The following is a 14,291-nucleotide window of genomic DNA, read 5'->3' on the forward strand; positions in this document are numbered from 1 at the left end:
CTAACACGAGACGATGTGGTGAGATTTCAGCACCTGAAGTCGGACAGCGTGCTCGTGCTTCCTCTTCATGTCGTTGATGTGCCACGCCACTCTCTGCATGGTGTCGATGGCCTCCTGCACCACCTCGAACGTCTCTGTGTCCTTCTCCATGTGGTTGGCGATCTCCTGCACACATCACACGTAAAGGTCAGTGTTACACAATCACACACGTTTCTGTGGAATGAATTGTCTGCGGACAGAGATTATATCGTGACGAGATCCTTTTTTTGGAGGATTCGCACTACCTGCTGAACAGCACAAGTGAGAACTACAAAATATTATTGAGGTGGTCATAATGTTAAGGTCATTGGGCAGAACACAGCACTAAAAATATCTTATCAGTGGAAAAATCTTTGGAATAACAGAGACTTCCTGGCTTCTGTTTTTTTCCTCATAAAAGACTCTAGAGATGTTCCATAGCCAGAGTGGAGATATAATAGTGGCATCACCATATGTGATCCTGAATCCACCTCAACACTTAATGCAGGAAAGTCTCTCTTGGGTGAAAGTCATCAGTGTCACATCTTGTTCAAATGTTTTGGTGTATAAATATATGTCAAAATTTCCGTGTCTTCTTACTCTGACTTCTGGCAATATAACAGATGAACTAAAGTCTCAAACGTTCCCATCCATGAGAGCATCATTAGAACCCATCTTCATGTTTGTTATGACAGGAAAAGCCCCTCCAAGCTATCGAGGTACACACACACAGTAGAACAAACACACAGAGAGCCATATGTCTAAACATTTGGCTCCACTGTTGGAGACTGTTGAGATACTGCCTCTCAGTCGCTCAACGAAGGAGCAGCCGATATCTAAATATTGGTGTGGGTTCACTGCCGACGGTTGGTGTGTGTTTGTGTTCCACGTACATGCAGCAGTAGATGATACTTGAGGATCCTCTGCACCGGCTTGAGCAGGTAGGAGCCCAGAGGCAGGGAGTGCCGCAGAGATTCCTGCCGCTCGCGGAAAAACTTTGCCAACGCCTTGTTCCTCATGCACTCGGTGAGCACAGCCACCGACCTGTGAGGGCAGAAACAGTCAGTCGGCTGTCAAGTGTGCGTCAACATCCACCACCATCAAGTAAAGACAATGCCTGTCCTCATTGCTTCTCTTTGAACTCAAATGAGTTCATAATTGAAGATGACTGATGACCTTTATTAACCCCCATCAAGACTCATCAAAGACTGACAGTAAAAAAAAGTGATATGAACAATTGGTGAAGCAGCCTTCCTTCACCAATTCCTGTGTGCATAGAGACAAGTGGAAAAGGACAAAGGGAACGCACATGTGTTCATGTCTGAATTCCACTGCAGCTCCGCACAGGCCCTGCATTGTTCAGCAGGAAACTCGACCTCGGAGCGCTGCATGACCACAGTGCGTCCGCAGCGTGTGTTTGTGTGTGCGATCATCTTCTATGTGTGTGTTGTCGTGTGTGACCTTGACAGGGGTCACCAGCTGTTCCATGGAAGAGGGAGGTGGTGCGTCCCAAACAGCTGAAAGGAGGATGTTTGGTTCTCCCTGACACTAAAGAACCCACTCAGTCATTTCATTAATGTAGACCACAGGGTCTTGTTCATGGGTGAAGGTGTTATTTTGGGGCTCCTTTAGAGTGTGGTGTTACTTCTGTCATCCAAGACTCATAGCAGAGCCCAGCTTTTCTTCATTGAAAGCAGTTCAGTATCAATAGTTCTCATAGGTTGGCCTGAAGGTGTGTGTCTTCTGTCTAAGTGTATCTTTTACTGGAAGTAGAAGCTCGTACCAGGGGTCACTTGTCAATGTACACTCCGGAAATGATGTGATTTATGGATATACATAAGGCAGACTGCCTTCTGATTCAGGTTTTGGTCCAGAGTTGCATCAGATACAAACAGCAACAGTACACAATGTATGCTAGCGAGTGCAAGGCCAAACAGAAATGCACTGTATTAGACATCATATCTCTATAAGGAGCTCACTGACTTCAATTGTTGGATGGCACCAACTTGTTTTTTGGGAGATGGGCATGCTCGAGGAGAAGGTTCGTTCCTGCATGTGAGCCTCACGTTTCAGTAACTAACACTGCAGTGAGACCGTTGTTGCCCTCGTACAAAGAGAATAAAACATTAGATCTGATAAAGTGGCAAGTACAATACCTCGTCTGTCAGCACGCGGGCTGTATCTCTGTCAATAGTGAGGAATAGAAGAATGAAGCCAAGAGAAAGAGGGCGGGGGCCGACGACACCCCAAGGCGTAACTGCTGCTAGACTCTTGCTGATGTAGTTTCTATAGAATGTGTCAGGTCATGGTTGAAAGTAACAAGGGTAGCGCACTGATCAACGGTGGAGTTATGTGAGACGCTGGGAAGATCGTGAGCAGAGACAAGATCAGGAACAACGATTGTTTTGGAGAAATGGATACGAATACCAACATGTCTGGGGTCTTACCTGGGATAGTTGGTGCAGTACTGCGTGTAGATGTGGAACTCCTCGCTCTGGAAGTCACAAAACAACATCTTTTAATTCTTTAATTCATTACAAGGAACATGTTTAATAGATGACAGCCTCCATTGTGATTCGATTGTCAGATCTGATGGACCGGCTTCTGAGTAAATATGAGGCATGTTTACATCATTCCAACCGACCTACTAACCTGTTCAAACCTGCACTAAAGTATTTATTGTAATCCATGGTGCCGCCTTTGTCAAAGTGCATCATAAAACATCTGCTTCTTAATGGTTTTTGTGTTCGAAAGTAAAATAATTCCACAAATGTACACACGGAAATGACTTAATTATACTATAATTATATTCTAAACATATTTACATGACTTTGTCTTATGACATGGCCTGCATTGATTGTTTTCAAATGAGAGTTTTTCATCATTGCCTTATGGTATATATCAAATTGTAATCCACTGCCATATGCACAACGCTGGATGGGAAGAGAAAAGTCCTTTGATGCAATTTGATGACTCAAGCTATATTGCATCCCCTTAACTCTGCATGAACTTATTTACAATCAATCATTCTGACCATAAGTGACTTGTTTAACCTCTAGTTTGTCTGTTTAACTTTGCTCTCTCCTCCCACACAAAACAAATTCCTTGTACTCATTACTAATAACACTTGACTTAACATACTTCACTTTCCATGTTCCAGCATCTCCCTCGGACCTCCAGACGACCCCCTCTTTGTGGTTGTGTCACACAAAATCTAATCTATTTGTGTCCATAAACACTTTGGGGGGTGCAGGATGTTGACAGCCATCAGGAAGCCACATTGTAAATACAGGCGTTTGTAAAGAGACACAAACTTATTGTTGCATCCACTGATAGAATATACAGTGCATGACCATGCAGACTGCCTCAGTAAACAGTGTTACTGTCCAGAGTGACACACGCTTCGACAATGTGTCAGCCTGAGGTGCTCTGCAGGAACTGATCTAAATTGAAGAGCACAGTTCTCCTCCTCGTCTCCAACAGTCTGCTCCACAGACCAAACCTAAACACAACCAGATGTGCCACCATCGATTCCCGATGTTGCACACACATACTTAATGCCATGCACGCTGACCACCAGATAATGTACACACAGCGATATGTGGGAAAACTCTCACACAACCAGCATCTATAATATACTCCGATATAAATGCATGTTACTCAAAGTCATACGATGATGAGACTCTAAAATATCTCCTCAAAAGTATCAAATTATGGGTACAAATTGAAGCTTTTCTTTACGGTGAAGCCACAAATCAGCTCAAATCAAAGGCCTTGTTGCTCTTATGAAGCAGCAAGCTTTTATTTAAATCAGGACTGAACCGGCCTGTGAGTCACTGGGCAACAAGTGATAGCAGCAGAAAGAGAAGTTTAATTACTCTCTTTGTGCCTCAGTCAGCATGTCACGACTAATAAAACTCTCAAAGCGCTGACTCAACACATGCTACAGGTTTGATTCAGTAAGGCTAAAAGATATATATCAGAGCAGGAGGAATAGCTCCTGCCTTTAAAACTAATGAGATTCCTGGCTGCTGACTCTCATGGTGTGTGAGTTTTATAACTTTTCTAGATCCTAGCAACGATGGTTAAGCTGCAGCCGCACAATAGAGGGGTGGACGTTTCAGCTGTTTTACCAGAAGTGACTTGCTAAAGGCGTCGGCCACACACACTTGTCCTGCTTGTAGTTTGAAGATCAATACACTAGACCGTCTTCGCTTATTCTTATGATATTATGCTTGTTAAGATATTCAAGTTAGACATTTTAAACAGCCTCACTTGGTGATGAAAATGTTATTTTAGCACTCTCTATCATTAACCTCTTCCTGTCCATGTGCATTTTAACAGCTTCCATTATCTCTACATGCAGAAATGTTTGTGTTACAGCGTTGCCAGGTTGTAAAGGGGCTTGTCTGCATTTTGTCATTAAGCCAAGGTGTGTGTGTGTGTGTTCAGGAAGCTTGTTAGAATTCTTCCTGTGAAATTGTTAATGTTGTAATAACCCTCTGCAATTCCAGTATCACTCAGGTTAGATGGAAATCAGACTCCTGCAGCTCCAGGCAGTCGGAAGGATGTGATTCGGACTCAAAAAGCAGCAGAGCTTTTCTCTTAACTGGCTCTAATCCAATTCGTCCCCCAGCCAAACCACACAACAAATGCACCCATGTAGGCTCACTATTTAATTTGGAATTAGTTTGCAATGTTTACAGTGATCAGCCAGTTACAAGATTAGAGTGCATTACTGCCCCAGTGAAAGAATCTGGGGAGGGCGCTGTGCCCTCCAATTAAACTGATCTGTCAGGTCTGGAGAATGTTGTTTTCTCCTGTGAGATTACAGTACAGTGTTACTGTAAGTGTTTGAAGGGAAGTGGTGGAATGCCATCTTGTTATAAAAATCAAGGCCCTCCCCGGAGTCCCAGCGGAGGAGGGCTCAGAACTGACAGACGCAGGGGCCGGGGACAATTTTAGAGTAGCCAAGCGCTGTTTTTCTTGTTGCGAGATAACCATTATCCCCATCTCATGCTGACAGAGTCAAAAAAGGCAACAACATAGTTTTGAGGTTCTTTAAATTGCTCTGAAACTGTCACTTGCTTCAAATGAAGCTGGCCTGGTTTGCCACATCACTTTGCTTTATGTTTCCTCATGATACCCGCCATCTTCATGTTGGTGAAGCAGCAGGCTGTGTTCACTGTCATGTGCCTCAGACTTATTTAAGCTTCTCCATATATTACAAATCCGTAAAGGAATAATGCTCCTTGTAATAAATATGTCTGACCCTAAAATTGTGTATTCCTCACCATGTGCCTGACAAGTCCTGGCATGCAAACTATGAGTGAAGTAAAATGAGATGAATAGTATAAGGGGAAAGGTTTGTGTTAACCTTGGAGACGAAACACTCGGCGATGGCCACCGGGTCGGCGTTACACTTCTCAAGATCGTGAAGCAGGTCCCTGAGGCAAGAACAACATATTAGCATCTTATCACTGTCAGCAAAAATCTGGATCACAGGAACACAAATATGAGATTATGGCACTTACAGATAATATTTTTTTTATATTATTTCTGTATACATACATTTTCAGATATAGTCTCCAGTGCGTTTCAATATTTCTTTCTGATTCCGATCACAAACACACAACATAATGCTACATAATATAATCAAAATGAAAGATACTTAAAAATGAATGTTAAACACCTTCGGCATCTTTAGGCTTATGTAGCTTATTTTCAAAATTATACTCAACATTCTTTTGGATTTATTGAGTTTCATGTTAGTAAAATACAAGTCTTTTTTTGTGTGTTGCTATTGGTTATGAGCAGCTCATAATTAAGTGACTTTTTCTCAGTCGTTAAATCAAATAACATCAGTGATTCATTGTTCCAAACAATTCATGTGGACTTCAGGAGCAACACAACAGAAATTAGGTCAAAGAGCACCGATTGCCTCGGAACAAACGGCAAACTTCCATGAATTCAAACCTGCTCCTGCGTCAGTGTGTGTGTGCGCTAATGCGTAGACAGTTCCCCCGATGTGAAAAAAATGACCACTGTTCATTGTTATTGTCTCATGTCTGAAGCATGAGGTCACTGCAGCGACTTGAAACCGCTTTAATGTTTCCTTTTACTGGCCAGTTTGTCCGCCCGGGACAGCTGAGCAATGAATAGGTGGCAGGGAAAAAAGTGTGTTTGTGTAGACCACCATGACTGATGCGCCACTAACCGGCCAAATCCAGAACACAAACGCACACATACACACACACACACACAGGGTGATGGTTGAGGTCTGGTGCCGGAAGAGGCAAATATGCAGACACGGACTGACCACATCCACACCTGACTGTCACAACTACGCCCTTGTCTGCAGTCCACAGGTGTCTTTGTTGCTTTGTAGGTCTTCTGTCTTTTATAGAAATTCCAGAATAGCCCAAGTTCAGGCACAGACTGCTTTCAGTTTTGTGTTTCAACACAAAAGTATCAATATAAAGATTTAGATCTGGATTTATCTCAGACGTGGCGGTAAGTGGAAGATAGTGTAAGAATAAATGTCATTATTTCGGCTGATATTGATGTTCAGTGAGAATAAAATGAGATCAAAGGAGGATTAGACAAGGCAAGATGTAATCTGTAATGTAAAATATAATTCATGATCGTTCAGTATTTACCTGTTGAAGTGGTAGATGTCCTGGATGTTACCAAACAAGGAACCTTTGTCTTCAGAACTTAGAGAGACTTTGGTCTGGTTACTGATGCACTGCAGGTAGTCCTGTTGAAATAGAAACAATTGGCATTAGGTTTTTGCGTTTTCTGTTTCATGATTTCAGCCCTTAACACCTTTTACAACTCTGCATCCTTCAGTTAGCTGGGAAGCTAATGTTTTTCACCGTGCTTCATATTGATTTGCCTCCATGACAGCTAAAATAGAAATAGAAATATGAAGTGATTTTAGAAGCTAAAACTAAACTAAAGCTTTGACAACTAAAATGTCATGAAAATTAAACCGCAACCAACAACAACAAGTACACTGCTTATACAGGCACCAATAATGTGTTCTCAAAGCTACAGCGACACCACAGCCGAAGTGCTACATTGGCTATGATGCTATTTAAGCTAACATGCAAACAAAACTAACCCACTCTCGTAACCAAAATGCTGTGGCAGCTGAAATTCTCTTACAGTGAAAATGCCCACTCAGCTAAAATGAACTTTTCTCATGCAAAAACGCTGCCACAGCTGAATTTCAGGTAAAATATTTTGACAGATAAAATGCTGTAGCAGCTGGTTGGTGACCACATTCATCAGCTGCTGTAGCAAGACTGTGCACACCTGAAATAAATACAGGTCTCTGCTTTATCCATTATTTTCTTGTAGCTTGTATTTGTCAAATTATAAATTATGTGGATTAAGAGCATGTTTATCTTTGACGTTATTATGAGAAGCTCTACACCAAGTATGAATACATATACTTTATTTTAAAACACAGACAATGCTCAAATTCACCTTTTTGAACTTTAATATTATCCGGGAAGTGCTGCACATTTATGATATATTGGAAAATAACTGCCTTTTGGTTATGATGGTAGATGGCTGAACAATTTGAAAGATTGTCTGTGGTATTTAACGCCCCAGTTTTCACAGAAACCATCCATTATTGAAGAAATATGATTCAATACCCCTGGAGGAGTACAGTGTAGGTAGAGACATGATTGACAGAACGTTTAAATGCAATTCATATTTTACCCCCAAAGCTGCAGGCTGACTGTAATTATCTGTTTTAAGGCTAGTCATCTTTTCTTCTTCTGACATGGTGGAGGTTGATATCACTGGTGTACCGCTCCAGACGACTACTGTCAGCGCTTAACACTTTGTCTCTGCTCTTTACAGCGTGTTGTCTCCCACTCATCTGTCTTGCTGACAGATTAGTCAAGCGCTTATAGTGTCTGTTCCTGCAGGCAACTGAAAGTAACACAGATTGAAACACAGCCATAAAGATCTATTTAACAAGGTGCCTGACTCAGTTTCAAGATTATATACGAGCTTGGAAATGAAGAAGAAAGTGTCTTCGCCTAAAACAGTCTGCAGCTGGTTTTGGTCACATTAATTGAAGGATACAAAAATAAGCCTAAGCCATAAGTCTTGGCTTCAGTCCCAGATTTTGGTTTGAGGATTTAAGTCCTGCTCATGGGCATAATGACGGTTAAGTTAGGGGTCATGTCACAAGGTCATGTTTAGATATTATCGTCAATCGGAGGCAATGCGTAAGGTGATGCCGATATTAGCCGCAGGGTCTTGCATCTGACCTGGACTGACCCTCTCACTCCACACATTCAACTAACGCCTGACTGATTCCAACAAAGGCTAATGTTCGGATCCCTACACACGTGGGGAAAACATACACACACACTTCTTCAGATGTACGCCCCTCTAAGCTTCAGACACAACATGTACAAACTTGATACTTTCTGACGTTAACCATTAACCTCCTCAAGTACACACTCCTTTCCGACACCGTCCCTTTCGGTGCACACGGCTGGAGGAAGTCGATCCTCTCAACAATGCCAAGTGTAAACATCCAAGTCTCATACTTTACATTCTGAACACTAATGATGCTGTCAGGTTAAATAGAAATTCCTGGCCAACTTTAAATGCCCTGGGTTCATGTCTAAGAGGGAGAATAGGAGGACGGCACGTTATCTTAAGATCTTTGAGGTTTCAGTTGACAGAATGGACTCACAACATTACACACTGTATTGGTCATCAAGTCCTAACAAGTGACATCTCATATCTCATACATAAAATACATCGCACACACAGTCGTTCATAATAGGCTGAAGAATTTGCCACTGGATCCAGTTGAAAGACTAACAACCTTTTTACAACTGATACCAAAACACATCACACACTTCACGTCATCAATACAAACTTTTCATCTCTTAATGTGGACGATTGGAGTCATGGTGCCACACAACTCGTGAGTTATTTCCAGAAAATAAAAGACAGATTCATTGCATCTGGCCTTACCAGCAGTAGACTTATGGTTCTGTGTTTTGTATTCAGCCTGAACTCGGTCTTGGACTCGGTCTTGCCTTTCTTTGGTCTCAGTTTCAGCCTATCAAAGTATTGATCTTGTCTCTCTGTTTAGTCCCCTAAAAGTCTGGTCTTGATCTTGACTCGGTCTTGCTCTTCAAGGTCTTGATCTCGGTATGCTCTGGCCTTCATCTTGACTCGGTCTTAGGTACGTTAATCTCAACTACATCACTACCCATAACCTTGTCTTACAGTCTCACAGTTTGATGCCAAATTATTAGCCTCTTTTCATGAGAACGCTTTGCGCATCAAACTGTTGGCAGGACTGGTGGGACCAGACAAACTCAGCACAGCTTTCGAGTTGAGCTGTGAATTCACCTGCCAATGCAGAATATAAAATAGCTTTTCAAAAAAGCAAGCTTGGTCGCGACGTTTTTTGCACACACTCAACCATACACAATAAGCTTCACTGGACCTCAATGAATCTGTTTTCACAATGAGGTAAAGAGAACCTTCCTGATAGAACAACAGGCTCTGGTGGATCCAGGTAAATATTTGTGTTAGCGCCATCACACCCTTCTTTCTGGCAGTGAGAGGCAAAAGCAAGGGGATTAGAGGTCGTAGCACCTGAAAGGATGCTACTATTGGAACGGCAATCTGAAATCCCGCCTCAGAAAGGGCAAACCATCCAGTTAAAAGCTCCATTCACGCAGATACAATCAGTGCCATCCATCGCCTGAGCACTCACTGGAACTGTCATTAAAAAGAGGTGAAGAAAAGCTAAACGCATGTGTCTTTGCCAAAGTCCTGGTGAAGAATTAGCTGTTGAATTAGCAGGGAAATGTGTGGAGGCTTTAGCTGGGTGGTCTACCTCGCTGGAGTGGTGGTCGGTTATTAAGTGCAGCCCTGCTCTGTGTTTTCTTAACCTACTTTTGACATTGTTATCTCAGCCAAATCCCTCTTCCCACTTTCCTCTCCTTCACCTCACTCCTGCATCCTGAAGAGGGAACGAGGAGCAGGAGAGGGGGGAAACTATCAATCTAGGGTGACGGGACTAATCCGATGCCTGGCTACTATCATGTGTCATTGATGAATGAGTTTCCTGTTTACTTCCGACATATGTTTCCTTTATTTACATTTGTAAATGGCAATACTTTGCATCGCAATCACCTTTGTACTGATACAGCCAATGAGGTTTTTGTGAAAACTGCACATATATAGCACATATACTTGCTGATCCTTGGAATGTATTGCTTTAAAATCCCATTTTGGTTTCAATCCTAAGCTATCTTAGCCAAAAACATTCATCCTGGCTCATTTTAAAGTGACATACCAGTGGGGTGTAAGGTTAAACCACGTCCGGAATCTAAGCTGGTAGGCTAATGCACCTTAAAGTGGATACAGGCAGCTATGTGAAGCCAGGGAACAGTGTTGTAGCATGGAAAACCTGGAAACAGTGGATGGTACATGCAGCTAAATGAGCCAAAAGCAAATCCATTTGCCAAGGTGCAATCGGAAAAAAAAAACTGGACCAGTATGTGTTTCTTTTTGGGTTGAAAGGAGTATATTCTCCTAATCTTTAGTTTGTGGCCGTCATGTTGGCACACAAAGCCAAGAGGACATTTCCTCATTCGAGGATAATCAGGTCACTTATGGTATGGCAGAGACCATGTCCACCGCCTAATGTCACCCCTCAGGTGACATTGAAAGACTATGTTGCATTCATGAAGAATAAAAAAGGGTAGAAGAGTGTGTATTGTTTCACATTTGTGAAGCCTGGTCCAAAAATGTATTGTGTGTGTGTGTTCGGTAGACGTGTGTATATATGGTATAAATGTGTGTGTCGAAGCACACACACACGTGCATGTATTCTATGAATGCAACTACTCCTACAGCTCTGGTGTCATGTAACTGAACCAAACTCACCTGTGGGTGCAGGTGACCTTATTGCATTGAGGGTTCAAGCTGACTGTCACGTGTTGGTATGAAACCAGAGAAAAGGAGGTGCGCTCTGCTCATGTTTTAGAGCTCAAGTTTCATATGAGGCCGATCAGGACATAACTGGGTCAACACATTCTTGAATAGTCTTCCATGACCCCAGCTATCAAACGCTGAGGTCGACACCCCGCATTGTGATCGCATGATGAAACTTAAGTACGGTGAGATGATAGACAAAAAATGCAATGCACTGACAGACAAAAACGTGTTCCAGCTCAATCGCCTAAGGCATTAGGAATGTGGTTGCTTACCTCTACAATGCTACGCAGGTCCTGAACGTATGTTCGCTCTGTGTCCAGAATCTCTTGCACCACCCTGTCCACATAGGTCCTTGGTCCCTGTCCCTGTCCAGTCCGTTCACCTCCTCTATCCAGACTGAGCTCTGTCTCTGAATGGTCCGTTGGAGTTTGCTCACTTCCTTGCCGCCCAGACTCCCTCTCTGCATCCGCCACCCCATCATTTCTCTCCTGTTCCTCCCCACAACCCAGCTGCCGGGCAGGAACCAGCTCCAACCGAATCGCTCCAGAGTCCCGGTCAGAGGTGGTTGGATGACAATGCGATGTGGGTACAAGTGTGGAGCGGCTGCCCAGGGAGCAGTGACTGTCCCGCGAGGATGCAGAGGAAGAGGTGGAGGTGTAGCTGATGGGCCTCTCGGCACTGTCCATGGTGGAGTCCATACTGTGGGCCGAGTAGTAGCGGGAGGAGGTGTGGCGGAAGGCCGGGTTGCGGAGGCAACGTGATGGGATGTCAACGGAGCTCAGGATTGATCCAGAGTCCGGGACCTCAGGTAGAGGAGGCAGCGCATCAGACAGGTAGTTATAATCGTCTGAGGAAGAAGAGAAGAATTTCTGTCATTCAACTGAGCAGACACATGCAGGGAGAGCAATATTATATAAATGTAGATTGGTCAATTTGTCAAGTAATGAAAGCATTGAAGATCTTAATTTTTATTTCATGTCTCCATGGTGACTCTTGCCTCTTCCAAACTCAGTGCTAGTTCAACTTTCTTTCCACAATTCCACTTTTAAACTCGCCAACAGTTGATTGACCTAATTCTGGACATTCCGCAGCTGGACTGACCGTCCACTTGGTGACCTCCACTCGGCGTCACAGATTTGTCATCTGTTGCAAGAGTCGTACATATGCAGCCAGTAGAGTGAGAGAGGGCCCCGAGGGGGTTCCATGAAGTCTTTCAGTAATGTCCAAGGATGGCGGAAATGCTTGTTACCGTGTTAGGTTGACAGGCAGCTGTGCACGTGCTGTCAACCATGCAAGGTGTTCAAGAATGGAGTGCTTCACTGGGTTAGCAAGATGGTACTTATGTCACAAAATCTCGGCATGGACCTCACATCTCATACAACAGATAGCAAGCACCACATCCACGAACGAATGGTCTCAAAGGCTTTTTATAGTGTCTCATTTGTGGACCGACCCTTTGGGTCTGACATCACATTTTTCCAACATGACTTTCTAGCTGTTCCGATTGGCCAGAGGTTCAGATCTGGGGTCTCTGCTCTGGAGCAGTGCTTCAAATGATGTCTCATAATATAAGGTCTTTTCCATGAGCGCTCACTCAGGTAAAGGTTCCTTTCCGAGACGCCAGGCTCTCGTGGGATCATAAAGGCCCTCAAAACGTCCTACTGTGATGAATTACTGGTTTCCTGGGAGATTTTCCACTCACATCCATTTAAAAGGAGGGCACAGTGTAAAACATATGAGCAGATGGAGAGATCTGTAGCCTGGCTTTATGATGTCGTGGAAAATATCTTTGGGACTATCTATTGGCGCCATTAATTGACTTAACAAACTTTACTGTTGGTGGCAGATAGTTGAATGTATTTCTTGGACGGTCAAGGCTTTTAGTAGAATAAGAGGAGGAATTTGATTAATAGCAGCTTTCCCTTCTGGTTTGGTTTACAGAAGATTACAGGACACTGAGTGCACTTGGCTGGATAACTTGGAAAAGTAAAGGAAGAGCGGGGTAAGAAGGGATATTTATTAGAATCTGTAAGTTCACCGTCAGATGTCACTGGATTTTCCACACTACAACCTAAATAACAAGATTCTCTTCAGCTTTTCACGCACTTCACGGAGGAGATGAATGAAGGTTCTATGTCCACGCTGGACAGGCCAGTTTGTGTGTGTAAGCAGCTGCCGGCCTCCAGAGCGTAGAAGGAGCCAAAGTGGCTCACAATCTCGCGTCTGTGGCGGGATGCGTTAAGAAAAGAGAGCTGGCTAGCACAGTTGGGCCAGCTGAAGCGAAACCACACATGCAGGGGATTACACAGAAGCCAACCATGTTTCGGATCCAAGATCGCACTTCACTAGAAAGCCCGGCTATGGCGAGAAGAGCAGAAGCCTCAGTGGGAGCTCGGCACGTCCTTTATCATCAAAGCTCGCCGCAGCCGTGACCTTTCTGTTATGGTAACTCTGACACCTTTTCAGGACGGTGCTGCTCTTCCACAGCCAGCAGCAGCAGCAGCTCGCTCTTATCACATCAAAGCACCCAGGATCACAGACTTGCATTCAAAAACAGGGAACTTGAAACGCAGACCAAACTCAAAAGAATTCTGCTTCATTGCTGAGCTCTCCACTTTCAACTAGTGGCCTTGTCTGCTGTAGAGACAGCTCCATCAAGGACTGCTGTGATGAGTGATGCAGCAACAATCATGGTAGCGACATTCTATGGTTACAGTGTTTTAGTTCGTAACCTGCACAACAGCCCCACTAAAAGCCCATTTATACTCAACGTTATGTGGGGATTCAGATACGGACAGAGCCTTCTATCCGTGCTCTGCGGACAATGGCGGAAATTCTCCGTCGTCCAGTTGCGATATATTTATATATATGTTTATATGTGCCTCTGTTTCCTCTTCTGTGCAGAGGTACATCGGTTTGTCTTTTGACTCTGAGCTGCTCCCCCTGGTGGACATATTGGTGAGCAGCAATACCAACACAAAGGGTGGAGGGTGTGACCCCACCTCTCCAGAACTGCAGGCCACACTGGCATGGGTCAATAGAACTCTATTGAGTTCGAGCTGCGTTCTGAACAACGTCTGATACACTTATGTGAATATGAAACAAGTCCATTAGGTCCATCTGCAGAAACAATGAGGGCAGCTTTATCTCATCTGAAGGTTGACCCACGACTGTGCCAAGATGAGCCGGAGGGAATTGGAGCGTCCCAAACTAAAGGGGCGTGAAATCGTGTTTTCTTCAGAAAAGTTTGGAAGCGGTTCAGCAAGCGCGTGTGT

The 14,291-nt window shown here is 43.7% G+C and overlaps 1 protein-coding gene and 1 long non-coding RNA gene across 3 annotated transcripts in view; one reads left to right on the forward strand and one right to left on the reverse strand.

Moving 5' to 3' along the window:
• LOC128768085 (uncharacterized) overlaps positions 1 to 14,291 on the forward strand; it is a 57,003-nt gene that overhangs the window by 9,687 nt on the left and 33,025 nt on the right. The window contains exon 3 of the long non-coding RNA XR_008416224.1: positions 24 to 186. This is a non-coding gene — a long non-coding RNA (uncharacterized LOC128768085). The remainder of the gene's footprint in view (positions 1 to 23; positions 187 to 14,291) is intronic.
• The window catches only part of LOC128768084 (pleckstrin homology domain-containing family G member 1), a 39,187-nt gene that overhangs the window by 7,414 nt on the left and 17,482 nt on the right, over positions 1 to 14,291 (reverse strand). For both annotated transcript variants that reach the window (XM_053880673.1, XM_053880672.1), the window contains exons 2-7: positions 11,289 to 11,863; positions 6,678 to 6,778; positions 5,396 to 5,465; positions 2,466 to 2,512; positions 912 to 1,062; positions 34 to 165 (exon numbers count right to left, since the gene is read on the reverse strand). In XM_053880673.1, coding sequence (XP_053736648.1) covers positions 34 to 165; positions 912 to 1,062; positions 2,466 to 2,512; positions 5,396 to 5,465; positions 6,678 to 6,778; positions 11,289 to 11,714 — 927 coding nt within the window. In that variant the 5' untranslated portion in view covers positions 11,715 to 11,863. The remainder of the gene's footprint in view (positions 1 to 33; positions 166 to 911; positions 1,063 to 2,465; positions 2,513 to 5,395; positions 5,466 to 6,677; positions 6,779 to 11,288; positions 11,864 to 14,291) is intronic.

This window comes from Synchiropus splendidus, chromosome 12 (assembly GCF_027744825.2).
Source record: "Synchiropus splendidus isolate RoL2022-P1 chromosome 12, RoL_Sspl_1.0, whole genome shotgun sequence".
Taxonomy (NCBI): Eukaryota; Metazoa; Chordata; class Actinopteri; order Syngnathiformes; family Callionymidae; genus Synchiropus; species Synchiropus splendidus.